Source organism: Oncorhynchus clarkii, chromosome 1 (assembly GCF_045791955.1).
Source record: "Oncorhynchus clarkii lewisi isolate Uvic-CL-2024 chromosome 1, UVic_Ocla_1.0, whole genome shotgun sequence".
NCBI classification, from domain to species: domain Eukaryota; kingdom Metazoa; phylum Chordata; class Actinopteri; order Salmoniformes; family Salmonidae; genus Oncorhynchus; species Oncorhynchus clarkii.
In genome coordinates this window covers 48964471-48986166 of record NC_092147.1, presented here as the reverse complement: position 1 = coordinate 48986166, position 21696 = coordinate 48964471, and the positions used below count along the sequence as shown (strand labels likewise).

General features: G+C 44.3%; 1 protein-coding gene across 1 annotated transcript in view; it reads right to left on the bottom strand.

Annotated features, from left to right (window-relative positions):
* LOC139408331 (sodium-dependent neutral amino acid transporter B(0)AT2-like) overlaps positions 1-21696 on the bottom strand; it is a 35935-nt gene that overhangs the window by 8210 nt on the left and 6029 nt on the right. The window contains exons 3-6 of the mRNA XM_071152089.1: positions 21385-21542; positions 19151-19277; positions 18717-18898; positions 4848-4958 (exon numbers count right to left, since the gene is read on the bottom strand). Of these exons, the coding sequence (XP_071008190.1) occupies positions 4848-4958; positions 18717-18898; positions 19151-19277; positions 21385-21542 (578 nt within the window). The remainder of the gene's footprint in view (positions 1-4847; positions 4959-18716; positions 18899-19150; positions 19278-21384; positions 21543-21696) is intronic.

Here is a 21696-nt window from a genome sequence, read left to right as displayed (position 1 = left end):
AAATAGCCAACAGTATATGTGTGTGGTGGAAGGCTAAACCCAGTTAGAAGGCACACACTACACAACACACAATGAGCCCTGCTTTTGATGTCTTTCTCCGTGCGTACAGGAGACACAGCAAAGGCATTTGAAGTAGAAAGCTGTCAGCTGTGCGAGAATCAGCAGACACTTGAGACTTTGTTGTGACATGAATGGAACACGCCGTCGTGGATGTTACATAAAGCAGGGAGCGCCAAGCAACCAAATGAAATGATTCCAATTGCTATTGGTCCACGGCAACTGAGTAGCCAAAGACTAAAGTATTAAAAAAATATATTTCTGGCACATTTTCAGTCAATTTGGTTTCCTTCCTGTTTCAGTAAAGTGAACAACACAACATTGATCCATAACTGGATCAAACAAACGCATTGGATAAAACTAGTGCATTGGATCAAACAAGTCTGGGTCCTTGACTGGGTGTAGTGCAGTATGTTGGCTGTGTGAAGCAGAATTGTGCTGACTGTACGGTACTGTACCTTGGGTATAACCAAGGAGCAGCATTATGGTGACTACCAGGGGTTAGAACCAAAATAATTTTCAATTGTTTAGTTCTGAACAGAAAAATTATTTTTGAGATAGAGCAGCGTGCTATGGTGCGGACAAGCTATAGTTGTGTCGATGCATTGGACAGACAAGTACGGGGCGTGAGATGCAACTTAAATTTTGCGGGTGGGGAGAGAGCGAGATAGGGTGGAGGGGCTTGGCCTGAAGCGCTAGGCATCTTGTTATGACATGCATTATCTGAATTAGTCCCACAGAATTATGCATACGAATGAGCGGCTCCTATGGAGGAACTTTGAATATCTTTGAACTTCCGAGAGTTGGCTTTAACGTTGAACCGGAGCTAGCTAGTCAGCTAACAAGCTTGTGTGTGCAGAGCAGCATTAAAATGAACTTTTTGTAGTTAATAAATCCAATGTGAAATGTGATAACTATAGTATCCTAAACTAGAATTGAAAAAGTTAATCTATTCTTCTCTCATAAAAAAATCTCTCCCCAATTTCTGAATCACGCTTGTAATGTCAGCAGGGTACAGTAGCCTATGCTTCAGAGGGGGATGGGCAGGTAGCCTACACATGCACACACACACTGGCAAAGATTTCCAGCTGGCAGGCAGACACTGGAATAAAGCCCCATTTCCACAGGCACTTAAAATTAGGGCCAAATTCAAGGTGGCTAGAATGGAAATCTCACATTCGAGCTGGATCGAGGGAAACCCGGGCCAGCACAGCCCAGTTTCTCAACTGGTGCCAGCTCAATTAGAATTTGGGCTGGTGATGCCATTACCATGCAACCGCCAAGTTGATCACTGCTCGATGCTGACACAACCTTTAGCTAGCTCGTCTGGGCTTGTTGCTGGCAGCTAGCACATGGACAAGCAGTACTGCAGTTGTTAGACAAGGCACAAATAAATCAAGAAATAGAGTTAAGAAAATATTTACTAAATGAAATAAAATCTAAAAGTAACAAAATAAAATTACATAAAAATAACTTTTTTTATTTCACCTTTATTTAACCAGGTAGGCCAGTTGAGAACAAGTTCTCATTTGCAACTGCGACCTGGCCAAGATAAAGCATAGCAGTTCGACACATACAAAAACACAGAGTTACACATGGAATAAACAAACATACAATCAATAATACAGTACAAAAAGTCTATATACAGCATGTGCAAATGAGGCAGGCTAAGGGAGGTAAGGCAATAAATTGGCCATGGTGGCGAAGTAATTACAATATAGCAATTAAACACTGGAATGGTAGATGTGCAGAAGATGATTGTGCAAGTAGAGATACTGGGGTGCAAAGGAGCAAGATAAATAAATACAGTATGGGGATGAGGTAGTTGAATGGGCTATTTACAGGTGCAGTGATCTGTGAGCTGCTCTGACAGCTGGTGCTTAAAGCTAGTGAGGGATATAAGAGTCTCCAGCTTCAGTGATTTTTGCAGTTCGTTCCAGTCATTGGCAGCAGAGAACTGGAAGGAGAGGCGGCCAATGGAAGAATTGGCTTTGGGGGTGACCAGTGAGATATACTTGCTGGATATACCTGCGTGCTAAGAGTGGGTGCTGCTATGGTGACCAGTGAGCTGAGATAAGGCGGGCTATATATAGGAGGTACCGGTACCGAGTCAATGTGCGGGGGTACAGGTTAGTCGAGGTCATTTGTAAAGTGACTATGCATAGATGATAAAAAGCGAGTAGCAGCAGTGTAAAAACAAAGGGGGGGGGGGGGGGGGGGGGGGGTCAATGTAAATAGTCCGGGTGGCCATTTGATTAATTGTTCAGCAGTCTTATGGCTTGGGGGTAGAATCTGTTAAGGAACCTTTTGGTCCTAGACTTGGTACTCTGGTACCGCTTACCGTGAGGCAGCAGAGAGAACAGTCTATAACTTGGGTGAATTGGAGTCTGACATTTTTTTGGTCCTTCCTCTGACACCAGACGTAGCTGCTCTGTCCTGCCGATGCACGGAGAAGCCAGCCAGCTCTATATTATGTGTCGTCGTTCAGTCACGTCTCGGTGAAACACAAGATACTACAGTTTTTAATGTCCCATTGGTCAGATAGTCTTAATCGTAGATCGGCCAGTTTGTTTTCCCATGATTGCATGTTTGGAAGTGGTGGTTTACCTACTTGTCTGCAAATTCTTACAAGGCACCCGACCCTCCTCCCCCTTTTCCACTGTCTTTTCTTCATGTTGTTGACGTGGATGTGGACCTTGTCTTGACAAAGCACTATATCCTTTGCTCATTAAAACCTCTTTGGGCTAGGGGGCAGTATTTTGACGTCCGGATGAAGAGCGTGCCCAAAGTAAACTGCCATTTACTCAGGCACAGAAGCTAGGGTATGCATATAATTTGGATAGAAAACACTCTAAAGTTTCTAAAACTGTTAAAATAATGTCTGTGAGTATAACAGAACTGATATGGCAGGTGAAACACAGAGGACTAACCATCCCTCGCAAATTAAAATTCAGCCTACCACTGTTTCCAATGGCTTTCATGTTTATTATGAGGCCAAAACCTCCCAGATTGCAGTTCATAGGGCTTCCACTAGATGTCACAGTCTTTAGAAAGAGTTTCAGGCTTGTTTTTGGAAAAATTTGCTAGAATTTGTAGTTTTTCTAAGTGGCTCCCATTTTGGCTGTAGTGTTTTCATGCTCGTGGATGAGAGTGCGTTCTTTGTTGTTTATCTCCGGTAAAGACAATAACGATTCTCCGTCTCAAACAATATAATTTATTTACGTATTAGGGTACCTTAGGTTAGATTTTAAACATTGTTTGACTTGTTTGGATAAGTTTATTGGTAACGCTTGGGATTCATTTTGTACGCATTTTGAAGGAAGGAAACCGGTGGATTATTGAATGAAGTGAGCCAGTTAAACTGAGTTTTTGGGGATATAAAGAAGGACATTATCGAACAAAAGAACCATTTGTGATGTAGCTGGGACCTTTTGGAGTGCCAACAGAAGAAGATCTTCAAAGGTAAGGCATTTATTATATCGCTATTTCTGACTTTTGTGGCGCACCTGCCTGGTTGAAATATGTCTCCATGCTTTTGTATGCAGGGCGCTGTCCTCAGATAATCACATGGTGTGCTTTCGCCGTAAAGCATGTTTGAAATCTGACACAGCGGCTGGATTAACAAGAAGTTAAGCTTTATTTTGATGTATAACACTTGTATTTTCATGAATGTTAAATATTTATATTTCTGTAATTTGAATTTCGCTCCCTGCAATTTCACCAGATTTTGTCGAGGTGGGTTGCTAGCGGCACGCCTGCGCTAGAAAGGTTAAACAAAAAAGATTTGTAATGTTCGAGGTGAGTAATCGCTGTTCTGCTGTCCAGACGCTCTTTTCGGTCATAAGAGATGGTAGCAGAAACATTATGTACAAAATGAGTTACAAACAATGCGAAAAAACAAAACAGCACAGTTGGTTAGGAGCCCGTAAAACGGCAGCCATCCCATCTGGCGCCATTATAATAACCACCATAGCTGGATCCTTCATACATTTTTGCACTACACAAACGTTTATGAGAACATTTAGCCCTTGAATGCTAGCTACCTAATGTTAGCCAGCAAATCAGAGTTGAAACAAGCCAGTTAGCTATCTAAGGTTAGCTAGCAGGAATATTAGCTGGCCAAGTCATATCAAAAGCTAGCTAGCTACATCATATCAAACCTGTTGTCTCGTTTGCTTAGTTAGCTAGCTAATAACCAATGCCATGGCAAGCAAGGTAGGAATTTAGTTAGCTAGCCTGTTATTCTAGCAACGACGCTAGCCGTTTAACTAGCTAGCTAACGTTAGCAAGCGAAATACATTGCTCTGAGTCTGGCTGGTACTATAGGGGAATGTTAGTTGCAGCATGGTGAGGATGAATTAAATTATTCAACATCTTCCAATTTAGCTAGCAACATTAGCGAAGCCAGCTGCAGTCACATATTGGCAACCTAGCAACATTTCTAATTTCTGGGGGCAGTGGAAACACAATTTGAGCTAGCCCACCAAGGCCAGCCCAACCTTGCTTGACTTCAAATTGCCAATGGAAACGGGGCTTAAGTTTCTGAGTGACAGAGTTTTGTGAGACTGGAAAAAAAATGCTGGAATGTAAAATAATGTTATTAACCAGTTCCCATGCTTTTAAAATAACGGTTTTGTTCCGGAACAGTATAGATCACTTTCATTCCCGGTTCTGATTCTGTTCCTCTGAAAATATTGTTATTTTCCAGTTTTCTGTTCTGTTCCCTGAACCGGTTCCAACCCCTGCACTGTCCTGTACCTTGGGTAAGCATTAGGGTTAGGATACTGTACCTTGGGTGTGAACATGTGTCGGATCCCATCCACGGATCCCTTGAGGAGCAGAGCCCTGACCAGGAAACAGATCAGCACTACGTAGGGGAACAACGAGCTGAAGTACATCACCTGTAAAACAACAACATAAGAACAACCTTATTATAACTCATACATTACAAAGTGAGAGGCAGACTTGAGACTTGACCCTGACTCGTGTTAAAAAAAAATACTCTTGGACTCTGACTTATGCTCAAAGACTTGACTTGCCTAAAGTTATTTATTGACAAGTCCGGCTTAGACCCAAAGTTTGGGATTAATACCGAGATAGATCCTGTGCATTGATGACTTTTGTGCTTTATCTAAACGGATCTCTGAGGCTGCCTCTTGTTGTCTACTCCTGACCTGTGGACACAGAGAAATACACAGCCTTGCGGAGTGCGGACCACAGTAAGTGGAAGAATATTGTCTTATTATTCAAGATTATAGACTAACATATAAAAAAATATTTCAAGAGCAGCCTTTTTGCATCTTCGTAACATTTCAAAAATCTGAAACATTTTGTCAAAAAAAAATGCAAAAATGCTAATCCACGCTTTTGTCACTTCAAGATTAGACTGGATTTACATTTTATTAGAAGGTATTATCCAGAGCAATTGACAGTAGAGTGCATACATTTTCATACTTTTTCCACATGTACTGGTCCCCCGTGGGAATCGACCCACAACCCTGACATTGCAAGTGCCATGCTCTACCAACTGAGCCACATGGAACCTACTGCAATGCTCTACTCTCCGGCTACCCAGATAAGGCACAAAACACATTTTGGCTAGCGATTAACACGACTGCAAGATTCTTGACTAGAACACAAAAACGTGATCATATTACTCCAGTGCTAGCCTCATTACACTGGCTTCCTGTTAAGGCTTGGGATGATTTCAAGGTTTTACTGCTAACCTACAAAGCATTACATGGATTTGCTCCTACCTATCTAGTCGATTTGGTCCTGCCGTACAGACGCATGCCTTCTTATTGTTCCTAGAATTTCTAAGCAAGCAGCTGGAGGCAGGGCTTTCTCCTACAGAGCTCCATTTTTATGGAATGGTCTGCTGATCCATGTGAGAGACACATACTCTGTCTCAACTCTGTCTTTACTGAAGACTCATTACTTCTTCATCTCTTGAGTGTAGTCTGGCCCAGGGGTGCAAAGGTGAACTGCAAGGCACTGGAGTGACAAACCACCCTTGCTGTCTCTGCTTGGTCAGCTCCCCTCTCTCCACTGGGATTCTTTGCTTCTGACCCTATTACGGGGGCTGAGTCAATGGCTTGCTCGAGCTCAGCCATCCTTCCTGTCCTTGGGCTTGTGTGGTTGGGGAGATCTTCCTGGACTATACTCGGCCTTGTCTCAGGGTAGTAAGTTAGTGGCCTGTTGATATCCCATTAGTGGTGTGGGGGCTGTAATTGACAAAGTGGGTGGGGTTATATACTGCCTGGTTGGCACTGTCGGACGTGATTCCTTGTCGTGCTGCTGATGCAGTTTCAGCTGTTTTGCCTGTGCTATCGAACCTTGATCTGTTCACCGGTTGTGCTATCTTGTCTCTGACCTGCTGTCTCAACTCTCTCTCTTTTTTAAAATTTAAAATTGTACCCCTTTTTCGTGGTATTCAATTGTTTAGTAGCTACTATCTTGTCTCATCGCTACAACTCCCGTACGGGCTCGGGAGAGATGAAGGTTGAAAGTCATGCGTCCTCCGATAGACAACCCAACCAAGCCACACTGCTTCTTAACACAGCGCGCATCCAACCCGGAAGCCAGCCGCACCAATGTGTCGGAGGAAACACTGTGCACCTGGCAACCTTGGTTAGTGCGCACTGCGCCCGGCCCGCCACAGGAGTCACTGGTGCGCGATGAGACAAGGATATCCCTACCGGCAAAACCCTCCCTAACCCGGTTGACGCTAGGCCAATTGTGCGTTACCCCATGGACCTCCCGGTCGCGGCCGGCTGCGACAGAGCCTGGGCGCGAACCCAAAGGTTTCTGTACCAAATATTAAGTTCTGCTTTTCTGATGTATCAAATACTTACGTCATGCAAAAAAATGCTAATTAATTACTTAAAAATAATACAATGTGATTTTCTGGATTTTTGTTTTATATTCCGTCTCTCACAGTTGACATGTACCTATGATAAAAACTACAGACCTCTACATGCTTTGTAAGTAGGAAAACCTGCAAAATCGTCAGTGTATCAAATACTTGTTCTCCCCACTGTAAATATGCACTTTAGCGAACAAAACATACATGTATTGTATAACATGAAGTCCTATGAGTGTCATCTGATGAAGATCACCAAAGGTTAGTGAATAATTTTACCTCTACTTGTGCTTTTGTGACTCCTCTCTTTGGCTGGAAAAATGGCTGTGTTTTTCTGTGAGTTGGTGGTGACCTAACAATCGTTTGTGGTGCTTTCGCTGTAAAGCATTTTTTAAATCAGACACTGTGGCTGGATTAATGAGAATTGTATCTTTGAAATGCTGTAAAATAATTGTATGCTTGAGGAATTTTAATTATGAGATTTTTGTTGTTTTGAATTTGGCGCCCTGCACTTTCACTGGCTGTTGGCGAGGTGGGATGCTACCGTCCCACATATCCCAGAGAAGTTACAGACGGTAGGCAATTAAGGTCACAATTAAGGTCACAGTTGTGAAAACTTAGGACAAGAGGCATTTCTACTGACTCTGAAAAACACTAAAAGAAAGATGCCTAGGGTCCCTGCTCATCTGCATCATCTCCTCTACAAGGAGGCATGAGGACTGCAGATGTGGCCAGGGTAATAAATTGCAATGTCTGTAATGTGAGATGCCTAAGACAGTGCTACAGGGAGACAGGACGGACAGCTGATCGTCCTCGCAGTGGTAGACCACGTGTAAAAACACTTGCACAGGATTGGTACATCCGAACGTCACACCCATGGGACAGATAAAGGATGGCAACAACTTCCCGAGTTACACCAGGAATGCACAATCCCACCATCAGTGCTCAGACTGTCCTCAATAGGTTGAGAGAGGCTGGACTGAGGGCTTGTAGGCATGTTGTAAGGCAGGTCCTCACCAGACATCACCGGCAACAACGTCGACTATGGGCACAAACCCACCGTCGCTGGACCAGAAAGGGCTGGCAAAAAGTGCTCTTCACTGAAGGGTCACGGTTTTCTCACCATAGATGATGGTTGGATTCAAGTTTATTGTCGAACGAATGAGCGTTACACCGAGGTCTGTACTATGGAGCGGGATCAATTTGGAGGTGGATGGTCCGTCATGGTCTTGGGTGGTGTGTAACAGCATCATCGGAACTGAGCTTGTTGTCATTGCAGGCAATCTCAACGCTGTGCGTTACAGGGAAGACATCCTCCTACCTCATGTGGTACCCTTCCTGCAGGCTCATCCTGACATGACCCTCCAGCATGACAATGCCACCAGCCATACTGCTTGTTTTGTGCATGATTTCCTGCAAGACAGTAATGTCAGTGTTCTGCCATGGCCAGCGAAGAGCACGGATCTCAATCCCATTGAGCACGTCTTGGACCTGTTGGATCGGAGGGTGAGGGCTAGGGCCATTCCCCCCAGAAATGTTGGGGAACTTGCCGGGTGCCTTGGTGGAAGAGTGGTGTAACATCTCACAGCAAGAACTGGCAAATCTGGTGCAGTCGATGAGGAGGAGATGCACAGCAGTACTTAATGCAGCTGGTGGCCACACCAGATACTGACTGTTACTTTTGATTTTGACCCCCCCTTTTTTCAGGAACACTATATTGCATTTCTGTTAGTCACATGTCTGTGGAACTTGTTCAGTTTATGCATGTTAAGTTTGCTGAAAATAAACGCAGTTGACATTGAGAGGACGTTTATGTGATCGTGCCTCAATGTAATCAAGGTATGAAATGATTGTTATTTTTCACTGCAATCTCTTTTTGGGCTTAATTGTGGTCTACAAATGATTATAATTATTTTCCGGCCTCCCGACCAATCACTCCGACAAAAATATGCCCGGGGCTGAATCTAGTTGCCTACCCCTGCTGTATGGATGGGTAGAAGCTCCATTTGCCTAACCATGTCACTATGCAGCTGAGCTGCTCCTGAACATCTTATTCACATTGTATCAACCATTCATAAAATAGGAAAATAACAACCGTGGTCACAATGTCTATAAAGAAGCTAGTTTCTGCTCAGAGTCTAATTTATTATTTTTTTTAAATACTAAAAAGTTGTCACATACAGTGACTACTGTACCTGCCACCCATATCTAAATATTGTATATCTGCCTCACCTATCAAAGTTTGTATCTTTATCCCATTAGATAGTATGTCATTTATGTAAGGAGAGGTGATGTCAGTCACAGATCGTAGGCGCCATCTATCATTATGGCTATGTATCATCAAAACTCAAATTATACCTTGTCAGGTCATGATAAAAACATAATCTTAATTATGTGTACTGTAAGTGCTTTAACTTTGAGGTGTTCCTTTGTAGCTGCACAGAACTGTTGTCTATCAAGAATGCAAGCCCAAATTAGATTGAGTGGAAAATTAATAAGCCATTTAATACACATGATTGAAGTTTTTTTTCTTTCCTTTTTTTGTGAGTACACCCCTAACAATCAAACAAAGTAAAAGAGCGCGTATAACCATGGCAACCACGCTCCCCCTCGGTCTCTCTTGCACCCTCACACCCACACACAGAAATGAAAAAGAAACTGTAGATCACAGCCTAGGAATAGGCTTTTGTGAACAAGGGGCGAAAGCGACATTAATATTCTTTTGTGTGGTAAAGCCCTGATTAAGCTTCAAAGGGTCTCCCACTCTGGCCCCTTCACCAGGAGGGGAATGGAAAGTGCATGGCCATTTTCATGACCTGACGCTCGGCGACAAACGAACAGGACGTGGAAGATCGGGACACTACAGACGGTTTCCCTGTTGTCATGCCATCACCATGGCAGAGGACCAAGATTAAAGCACTTCTGTCTGAGAGGCCAGGGCATCCATCTTGTTTTGTCTGTGTGTGTTGTGGAGACTGTTTTTGTCTGTGTTTGTTGTGGAGACAGGGGCTTGAATAGAACCAAGCAAACACCGGACAGCTGTTGGGATAAGACCAGGGAGAGGGACAAAGGCGGAATCAAATGCTGCATTAAGATAGCACAGGATAGGGCCATTTTCCTATAAGACCAGAAATACGCTAAAGCGAGGGAAAATGGTCTCTGCTAAAATGCTCAAGGAACAATACTCTAAAAGGAGTAGAAACTTTCTTTGCTAAGACACACAAGCGATGATAAGGACCCAATGGTGTTCTCAATGGTGTTCTCTTTCAAATACTTGTTTCGATGTATCACATGTGGGGGTTTGCAAGGACCACCTACTCTCTCGGAAACACCTAACAAAAGCATTTGTCGGAGACTGTCACGCCCTGACCTTAGAGAACCTTTTCATTCTCTATTTTGGTTAGGTCAGGGTGTGACTAGGGTGGGGAGTCTAGTTTTATCTTTTCTATGTTGGCCTGGTATGGTTCCCATTCAGAGGCAGCTGTCTATCGTTGTCTCTGATTGGGGATCATATTTAGGCAGCCTTTTCCCACCTGTTGTTTGTGGGATCTTGTTTTTGTATTGTAGCCTTTTGCACTACAAAGCTGCACGTTCGTTTTGTTACTCGTTATTTGTTTTGTTGCTAGTTCACATTAATAAAAATGATGAACGCCTTCCATGCTGCACCTTGGTCCAATCCTTCCAACAACGAACGTTACAGAGACAGACAGGTGAGACCCTCACTTCCAAAAAAGAAGCCACTCTCCAGGCCTCCGGTTGTTCTCACTTCTCTTCCTCATGAAGAGTGTCACTACTCTAGCTCTCCTCATATCGACTGTATAGCTGTTTGCCTGCTTAATCTGCTCACCATCAAAACGTGAAGGATATTGCTGATGAGCGTAGGTCTTCAGACCCTGTCGAGAGGTTGAGTAGTAACCATAAGGTTTATGTTTACGAGTAGAAATGACATTTCTACTTCTCAGTCAGTCGGTTTCCTTCAGTCAGCACTGAGCTAGCCACGGCACACCTTCACCACAAGGTAGCTGCTAGCTAACTAACGCCCCACTAGCCTCATGGCTATAGCATTATACGGTGATCAATATTGCTAGCTGTTAGCCACAAGGCTCCTAATTACAAGACCCCTTCCCATTTTCCACATTTTGTTACATTACAGCCTTATTCTAAAATGGATTAAATACAAATGTTTCATTATCAATCTAAACACAATACCCCATAACGACAAAGTGAAAACAGGTTTTAGACATTTTTGCAAATGTATTAAAGTATTTATTTAATTTATTTACATAAGTATTCAGACCCTTTGCTATGACAATCGAAATTGAGCTAAGGTGCACCCTGTTTCCATTGTTCACCCTTGAAATGTTTCTACAATTTGATAGGAGTCCATCTGTGGTAAATTCAATTGATTGGACATGATTTGGAAATGCACACATCTGTCTATAATAAGGTCCCACAGTTGACAGTGCATGTCAGAGCAAAAACCAAGCCATGAGGTCAAAGGAATTGTCTGTAGAGCTCTGAGACAGGATTGTGTTGAGGCACAGATCTGGGGAAGGGTAAGATGACATTTATGCAGCATTGAAGGTCCCCAAGAACACAGTGGCCACCATCCTTCTTAAATGGAAGAGGTTTGGAACCACCAAGACACGTCCTAAAGCTGGCTGCCTGGCCAAACTCAGCAATCGGAGGAGAATGGCCTTGGTCAGGGAGCTGACAAAGAACCCGATGGTCACTCTGACAAAGCTCCAGAGTTACTCTGTGGAGATGGGAGAACCTTCCAGAAGGACAACCATCTCTGCAGCACTTCACCAATCAGGCCAAAAGGCACCCAATGGACTCTCAGATCATGAGAAACAAGATCCTCTGGTCTGATGAAACCAAGATTGAACTCATTGGCCTGAATGCCAAGCGCCACGTATGGAGGAAATCTGTAACCATCCCTAGGGTGGAGCATGGTGATGGCAGCATCATGCTATGGGTGTGATTTTCTGGGAGACTAGTCAGGATCGAGGAAAGGATGAACGGAGCAAAGTACAGAGACCTCAGCACCTCAGACTGGGGCAAAAGTTAATCTTCCAACATGACAACAACCCTAAGCAAACAGCCAAGACAACACAAGAGTCCTTGAGTGGCCCAGCCAGAGCCCAAACTTGAACCCGATCGAACATTTGTGGAGAGACCTGAAAATAGCTGTGCAGCGACGCTCCCCATCCAACCTGAAAGAGCTTGAGAGGATCTGCAGAGAAGAATGGGAGAAACTCCCCAAATACTGGTGTGCCAAGCTTGTAGTGTCATACCCAAGGCGAATCGAGGCTGTAACTGCTGCCAAAGGTGATTCAACAAAGTACTGAGTAAAGGTTCTGAATAATTACATAAATGTGATATTTAAAAAATATGTACTTAATAAATTAGCAAACATTTCTAAAAAGCTGTTTTTGCTTCATCATTATGGGGTATTGTGTGTAGATTGAGGGGAGAAATAAATTATGGAAAAAGTCAAGGGGTCTAAATACTTTCAGAATGAACTGTATTTTTCTTGGTAAACCGTTTACACAAGCTACTATTTGCTAGCCACCAGCACCAGGGATTATAACTATGCCGTCTAACTATGCTGTTCCCCTAGCAACCCTAGCAAGCCTTGTCCCTCACAATGACCACTGTTATCCTAGGATTCCATAGCCGCAGGCAGGACAGCAGAAACTGGATCAGCAGCACAACAAAGTGGCACGTCTGAACAGGTCAGGGGTCCATAGCCGCAGGCAGAACCGCAGAAACTGGATCAGCACCACAATCAGCAGCATGTTCTTGTGCTTGCGGCTCCATGATGGCGGAGAAAGATTCCCATCCTCTATACATAGGGAACATGGCCAGGAGGCGCTTGAGGACCAGTGAGCACTGCAGACAGCTTACGAGAGCAGGTCTGAAGAAGAGGCTGAAACGTGCTTCTATCTCGCTAGCCCTTCTTGCCTCAGAGCCGACAGCTGAGGCTCAGCTACCGCAACGGAGCCCTGTTGGGGTGAGTCATTGATAGCCTTGACTCCCTCCCCTCACTATCTGACGATGTAGTGTCACGGGAAGGCGAGTTAGGGGATGACAAGGATGACTATGTGATTAATCTCACAAAGATAAAAGAGATTGCGCAGGAATTGGGGACTGACGTCTCCCGCCAACTCACGCAGACCTGAGTGCAGTGGAGCTGCCCCTCCTTCAGTGGAGTTTGGCCTCCTTCATGTCTGCAAGTGGGCCATGGCCAGACTCGACATCAAGTCTTCTGTAGGGGCTCAGGGCTGGCAAGGAACATATACGATGGGAAGAGACTCCAGTCCCCATACAGCCCCGATAAAGGAACTACACCCTGCAGTACCAGCTTGCCTCAGGGAAGCTAAGAGCGTGTGGGGGAAAAAACCCTCACTAGCAGGATTCTTGCTAAAAGTACCCTGAGTCTGCACATACACATCATGGAGGAATCTGGGTTTGGCAACCCTCCCATGGTGTAGCCATCACTGACTCACCACCTCAGCCCCTCACGCCATGTTGTTATTAATGACTCACTCCCTGGGAAGGTAGAGTGCTTAACTGCCTCTGTTTCTCAGAAAAATGTACAAGGCATCAGCCCAAGCAATTAGAGCTCTCAATGTGACCTCTTTATTGTTGGCATATCAGGCTACTTGGAGGAGGTGGGGAAGCAACTGGACTCAGACCCTAGACCAGATGTTTGGGAGGAGATCTGTATGATTACAGACGTGAGCCTCCTTGCCCCCCATAGTGCCATGCAAGGCTGTGGTCATACCATGAACCTAGAGGTAGAGGGAGAAAGGGCACTTTGGCTGAGCATATCCACACCCCAGGAGCCTTCTTAGGTTTTCAGCCAAGGGCAGCAGTCAGCATGTCAGCCTTTCCTCCGGTCTCACTGACACACCCGGCACAGGATGGCGAACTGTGGCCCTGTTGACCCCATGCCTATGGCCTTTTGCCTCTAACTGTTATGGCGCGAGCAATCCCAGTCAAGCCATTTGGGGTATGCGCCACTCTGGTTTTCCCACTACAGGGCTGTACTACTCTGTACAAGGCAGGGAAACCCTAACCACTCTGCTCCCCATTCTACGGGAGGACACGTTTCCAGGGTTCATTGGGAAACCCTCTCAGCCCGTTTTACTATTCTGAGGGGCGTTTTGTTCCTCTACCTGGCGAAGACAACTTGGCTCTGTTATGGAAAACACTCCCCATTGAACTAAAGATCAGTCTGTATAGTTATTCCTTAATTTACTTTCTGGATCTCAGGGAAAAGGGAGGGGGGGGTTTATCTGGTACCCCTGAGTCAACAAAGCTTTGGCTTTTCCTCGTCACGTTTTAACTGTGATTGGTTCACCCAATCAGGCCGCTGCCTGCTATGCCGACCGATCTGATGGGAGCGAGAGGCTGAGGAACTCTTTGCTCTTGACAACCCTTCTCCATGGAGCAGGGTCAAGACAACAGTTATGTAGCTATCCTACTGCACAGGATTAGGAATACTGCGCTGCAGGTGTTTCCTTCTTCCTTTTTCCTGAGGTCTTATGTCAAGACGCTGGATACTCTGTCTTAAGAGCTTGCTTTCTGTATCAATCCAGCCTGTAGAAGCAACAATCCTATAGGGCCAGGGGAGTCCCCATCCCATAACGTGGTGACCATGCCGTTTGGGGCGGAAGAGCTGACAAAACCAAGAGATGGATGATGCCGTATGCTTTCCCTTTTAATTTTTGAGACCCTTGATGACCAGTGATTTTTTTTTTTCCCCCTGGTTGGCAGTTTACAACCCTGCTTACGACCAGTCCTGGCAGCTATCGTCATGCAAGGTTTATACTCTAGCGCTAGAGGTTCTCAAAGTGGGGTCCGCGGATGTACAGCAGGGGGTCCACAGGCAGATCTCAAAATATATTTTGTAAAAACAAACCATTAAAAAAAAAATTTAATTAATATTTATAGCAACAACAGATGAAACACATTTTGGCCAAGGGTGTTATAAAATACAATGCAATACAACACAATGTCATACTATTAATCAACAATTGATGTTCTTAACCCTGGACAACATGGGCCTGGCTCAGAGGGATATTGGTATCCAGTGCTCCACCATTTATTCAACTTAATATTATGTAAAACAACATTTACATAAATGCACTGTCATTTAAAGCTACAATCCTTAGTTGCTACATCCATTTTTGGTATGGAATACCATGATATACCTATTGATTCTTGAAGAATATAACTTGCAAATGCCTCATGAGCTTAGTTCAACTGTCATACCCCATCAGAACTCAAAATATAAGCTTGTTTTATGTACAAACACTGTATATATTTATCATTTTGATACCATGGATGGTCAGTGATTGCATCCATAGCTCTGTCTATGAATTTGAGAGTGGTTACATTTCTCCAGGCCTATCCCTGTGTAGAATTGCAGGAAATTAGCTTAAACTGGAATATTTTCTCTTGATACGTTCTGAGAACCATATGTTGCTTGGTGAGAGCGTGGTTGTCCAATGGTTATTTTGCATATAACCTTCCCACAACATTCTGGGAACGGTGCAGGATACCCAGCTAGCACATAACGTTCTGAGAAACATGTTTCTTAGGTGGGAATTTCAGTACTTACCTACAGGTTTCCTCACGGTTCTATTTAAAGTCATGTTCTCGAATTGTTCCGAGAATGTTAACAAACAACGTTTTTCTGTTTCAGTACTTCAGCATAACGTTTTTCTGTTTCAGTACTTCAGCATAACGTTTTCTACAGGTTTCCTCATGGTTCTATTTAAAGTCATATTCTCAGAACATTAAGAGAACTTTCCATAAAAAAACACAAGAAAACGTTATTAACATTCAAAGAACGTTCTAAGAATGTTACTTAAAAACATATACATTACATTCTCAGTGTCAACAAAACTCTCTCTATCCTCTATCTTGTTAAGTGTGCTCATGTGTTGGCCCCGCCGACTAATTGTCTACACCTGATCTTAATGAGAGTGTAACGGATGTGAAACGCTAGCTTAGTTAGCAGTGGTGCGCGCTAAATAGTGTTTCAATCGGTGACGTCACTTGCTCTGAGACCTTGAAGTAGTGGTTCCCCTTGCTCTGCAAGGGCCGCGCCTTTTGTGGAGCGATGGGTAACGATGCTTCGTGGGTGACTGTTGTTGATGTGTGCAGAGGGTCCCTGGTTCGCGCCCGGGTATGGGCGAGGGGACGGTCTAAAGTTATACTGTTACAAGAGCTTGTTTCCTTTGAAATGTGGCCTGTTTGCATAGACTAAAATTAACAGTCTTTAAAAAAAAACACAGCTTGCTAGCTCCATCCTGGTGGGCTTAGTGGACTAATTCCATGGATAGAGAGCAAAAAAGCATAGATTTAAACCTCACTGCCATGCCACAATAAAAAAGAAGTGTTTGCATGATTAATGCCTAAGCAAATTAATGACGATGTGTCCTATCTGTGCTTGGAGTTCATAACAGTTGAACTAAGAGTCTTATTGAAATATAATTACAAAAAATTATATAATTACCTTCAAATAACCTATAATATCTGTTCTCAGAACATTAATAAACAGTCTCAGAACCTCCCTGCAACCAAAAAATGAACGTTCCCATAAAAAGTTACATTTTCACTTCTGTTCTCAGAACATTTAAAAACCTTTCTGTTTCACCAGTAAGGAAACGTATGGCTTCATTCTCAGAACCAACGTTCACACAACTTCTAAGGAACCAAATGTGCTAGCTGGGGCTCCTTCCCGGGGCCCGAGACTTGGTTTGTCTGGCCATGCACTGCTGAAGTCATAGTAAAACTCCTTGTATGCTATTTCTGTCTCCCTCGAGTTATGAGGGGATCCCTGATGAATGTGCCATCACAAAATGGTTTCCCAGCACCAAAAATATTGAGAACATGCCCTAGCGATGAAACAATTCTCCATCCTCACACAGATGATTTAGCATTCGGGACATAGGCAGTATATAATTTTTTTTTATGGAAAGACAGGCCTGTAAGTCTTAAAGACTGCCAGCCCCTAATACACACTCAGTTGGTGTGTTTTTCTCGTGGAAAAGCTGTGACTATACAGATTGTTCTATCCTACACTCTGTTTTCCATGGTCCTATGCTCCTTGCAGGATCTTTTGGACTGAGACAAGGTTAATCTTAAGTTCATTTTGCCGCTTTCTCTGCCTGCCAAGTGACAGTGATAGTTTATCCATAGCTGTAGTGTAGTCTAAGGGGAGCACATCGCTTAAGCTTTTAGCTTGTGGGACGTGTGCTTAAATCCTTTCACAGCGGCTATTAGCCACTGAAAAGCGTGGAGACTGCATATTGCTCATTTTGCTTTACTACTGCCCTTGGCGTCCCTAAGGGATTTTTCAGGTTAATGTACTTAACCAATCTTTGAGCCGGTCAACTTTTTCCCCATTGTCGCACCTTGGAGCCTATGGCTTTTCGCCTGTTGCCTTACCTAGAAGGGCGTCCCTGTTGTCCAGTTTTTACGGTTCACATTTACTTGGATTGTAGGTGAGGCCGGGAAAGGGTGTCATGCTCTTCGCTCATTGGGCAACCACCCTTAGAGGGTTGGCCCGTCTCTTTTTGACAATATCCTGCCGGATCATGGGACCATAATATATATTTATAATAGTGCAAGGGTGATAGCCTTCGGTGGGGCCAGGAAGGGCCCTCTCCTACAGGGGGGTTTACCTCTTGGACACTGTTTTTGGGACGTCTTATTATACTGATATTTTGTGCTTCCCCTCGCTTTGTTATGAGGTTTCTCCCAATGGGTTCTCTCTGCACCTTCTCAGATGTTGGGACTTCCCTGGCTTCGGAGAGCCTGTTTTGCAAAACGGGAGTTGGCCATATCCCCACATGATACATCGAATAGTATTTAGTATTAGTATTTGAAAGAGAATTTAAGGTTCCTTGCGTAACCCCGGGTTATCTGGTAACATGAGTGAGATGTAGCGCCGCATTCAGAGCGTCAGGAAGAGAAGCATGAAAATATCCAGAGGGTAGGAGACTGGCTCCTTTATGGAAGTGAGGGTCTCCAATCCTTCGCCACTTTAATTGTCGGTCTCCAACAGATGCTTTTGACCGGTACTTCTGAGAGAGTAGGCAGTCCCAGCGAACCCCTACGTGTGATACATCTCACTCATATTATCAGAGAACCATGGTTATGCAAGTACCTTTACATGTTTCACACCTTGGGTAGATTAAGAAAGACCTGACACACTTTCTCCTGCCTTGGCTCCAGCCTGACACGGAATGAAGGCTTAACGCTAAAAACAACAGCGACGTTATCATCATAGAATTTTCCGATAGGGATTAAAGTCTTAGAAAGAAAAAAAAAGTGTTAGCTATTTAACCAAGGACCTTGACTCTGACCTTGTAACTGGCCGGCTAATAGCAGTCATATGACAAGAGAGAACATGGATAAAGGATCAAGATGACCTGCTAAAGAAGATGGCAACGGATGCAGAGCAATGTCGACTGTTAGCCAGTTCGGCTAATCCATCCGGATGCTAGTCACGCTACTCTCAACTTGGCTACAGTAACATCCAAACCCGGATCACATGAGCTCCAGCTCATTTCCAGTCAGTTACCATTAGGAAGACCTGTCAAGGTCTTTCAGGTATACAGTAACTAACAAGCTTTCCCTCACAACTCACATTTGAACGGCTAACTGACTAAACCAGGAATACCGTAACTATCTAGCTCTCTCTCTCAAACTTGCTCCCTTACACCAAGCTCTCTTTTTCACCAAGCTCCCCAACCCCATTTACTCTCTCTCTCACCTTCCCGGAGGACTGGATGCCCTTGATCATGGCAAGGCAGACCATGGACCAGGCGGCCAGCAGACAGATGGTCATCCTCCAGTTGAGGCCTCCGCTCTCAGAGATGGAGTCAGAGATGTTCAAAGCCTCACGGTACCAGTAGTAGGTGGTGGCCGAACTCTTCTCACACTCAGGCACCACAACTGGAGGGAGGAGGGACAGACAAAATTGTGGTTGTTACGGATTAAACCAGAGCACGCTTTATAATGGATTGTGTGTCTACAGTATGGCTAATGGCTTACTGTATCGCTTTCACTGGGAAGTATCTAAGCACTATGACTTTATTACCTGTTTTTTTATGAACTTGTATGCTAATTATGAAGAGCCACCTGTATAGTTCTTGTGTAATGAAGATGTGAGTGTGTGCTGGATGAAGGTGAGTGTGTGTGTCTTACACATTGTGGTTTTGTTCTTGACCAGGGGACACTCGTGCCATGGCAGAGGCTGCTGGAAGGACTGGGAGAAGTAGAAGAGACTCCACCCAATGATCACATTGTAGTAGAGGGCCACAAAGAAGCACACCTGCAGAACAAAAAGTTAGTGTTGAATACACACATATCACATTTGAGATCAGAATTTTAACACCCACAATGTTAAATTGAACACTTTCTTAGGAATTATATTTGACCCACCAAAACAGTGTTAAACTAACACCCCCAGAGGGTTGGATCCCTAACACTGTGGGTGTGGCAAATGCCTTGTGACAGAGACATGGATGTTGTAATTCCTATTGGAATCCAGACATAGGGAGGATATTGAAACTTCTCATCACCCATAATCTGCATTCAGAATGAGTGCTATGGTGAGGAATTTGTCGAACAAGATTACCTAAACCATCTAAACTGGAAGAACAGTCTCAGTAATGGGGGCAATAGGCCCAACCACTTACAGATTGGATTAGAAAAATGTCTGTTATTTATCTTAGATCAAATAATCAATCAATGTGCATGCAGAAAGACATTTAAAAATAAAAAACAATTATAAAATATACCTGCAACAAAGCATGCTGGTAAACAGGATATTTTTATTTATTTAACTAGGCAAGTCAGTTAAGAACAAATTCTTATTTTCAATGACGGCCTAGGAACACTGGGTTAACTGCCTGTTCAGGGGCAGAACGACAGATGAACCTTGTCAGCTTGGGGATTTGAACTTGTAACCTTCCGGTTACTAGTCCAACGCTCTAACCACTAGGCTACCCTGAGACCCCTCCCAAGTATTTTTTCACTCTGAGAGAGTTAACAGAAACAAACTCAACATAGTTGAGCAACAACCACACCACAAACTGTTGCTTCATCTGTGATTCAATCAACACTTCATGTATTCACTGCAGGTGGCGTCAGTTTCAATCCAAATGGTGTTAACCCCACGAGAATCATCACTCAGATATAATGCTCACAACACTTTTACCTCCACACCGAGTGTAACTGATTGAGGTTTACAACTAGGTAATGGTGATACCCATCTACTGTCGGACTATGGTTAGAGAGCAGGCAGAGGCAGAGATGCAATTTGGTTTAAGAGTCTTTATATATTCAGGTGATGATACATGGCATGGAATGATTGACAGTTGCTGACATGAGACTTTGTCTTGAATTGGATGGACTAGCCGGTGGGTCTGTAGTAGTAAAGGCTGCTGAGGGGAGGACAGCTCATAATAATGGTTGGAAGGGAGCCAATGGAATGGCATCAAACACAAGGAAACCATGTGCGATGTATTTGACACCATTCCACCTATTCCGCTCCAGCAATTACCACGAGCCCGTCCTCCCCAATTAGGGTGCCACCAACCTCCTGTGGTCTGTAGAGTATGTTTGTATGGATTCGATTTCAATGACGCATACTGTTTGTTGGTGTGAGAGTTGTATGATGTGCCCAATTGCTCAACTTTGTCTGGGTGAAGCACCCCGGATTGAAAAGAGGCGCCCTCAAACCTGCCCGTTTAAATACCTGGCCATAGCGTTATATAGCGGGTACACCTTCAACGAGTGCCCTCCATCCTCACGTGACCATAGAGTTGGGTAGGGGGCACACCTGCCACGAATGCCCTCTCCCCACCTCCACATCACCGATCAGGGAATTCTGAACACAGAGATTTTAACCACACATTTGCTGTGCACAATCCAAACCATTACTACCTGAACACAATCAACCCATCTAAAGTTATCGTTATAATGCTTTTATCAATAAAAAAACATTGTGACAGCAACCCAAACCTAAACCCCAGAGGAGCAAGGCCAAGGCAACACACTAGTTAAACAACACAGATCCTGAATACAGAATGCTGATCTACATTAAACCATGCTCAACCAACACGTGTTGTCATGGTGGACACGCACTGCCAGTTAGTTCGCAGAAAGGTGTCGTGCCCTATTCAATACCCAAAATTTCCTCTGCTCTAAACCTGTTACTCTTTAAAGCAGCGTGTCTTGTCCTTTCTCAATTATTGTCCTTTGTCTGTCTCTCTGTGTGTGTGTGTGTGTGTGTGTGTGTGTGTGTGTGTGTGTGTGTGTGTGTGTGTGTGTGTGTGTGTGTGTGTGTGTGTGTGCATTCAAAAAATCATTCTCGTGTGTGTGCTTTCCCCTTTTTCTAAGGTGTGGTGCCCGTAGTGGCAGTGCCGCTGACTCACCACACAGCTGGCAAACCCGATGCCCCCCAGACGAGGGCTGATGTAGTTCCACACCCCGATGCTGCCCCTGCGGATCCGCTGTCCCACTGACAGCTCCAGGAAGAACAGGGGGATGCCAATCACAATCAGAAGGATCAGGTAGGGCACCAGGTAGGCCCCTGTGGAGAAGAAGAAACACACCAGGGTCAGAAACCGTATCTCTCGCGCACACACACACACACCATGTAGTGAGTTTCTGCCTCGTTGTGTCCTAGTTTCTGCCTCGTTGTGTCCTCGCATGACTCAAGTAATTTTCCCTCATCATGGTGTGTG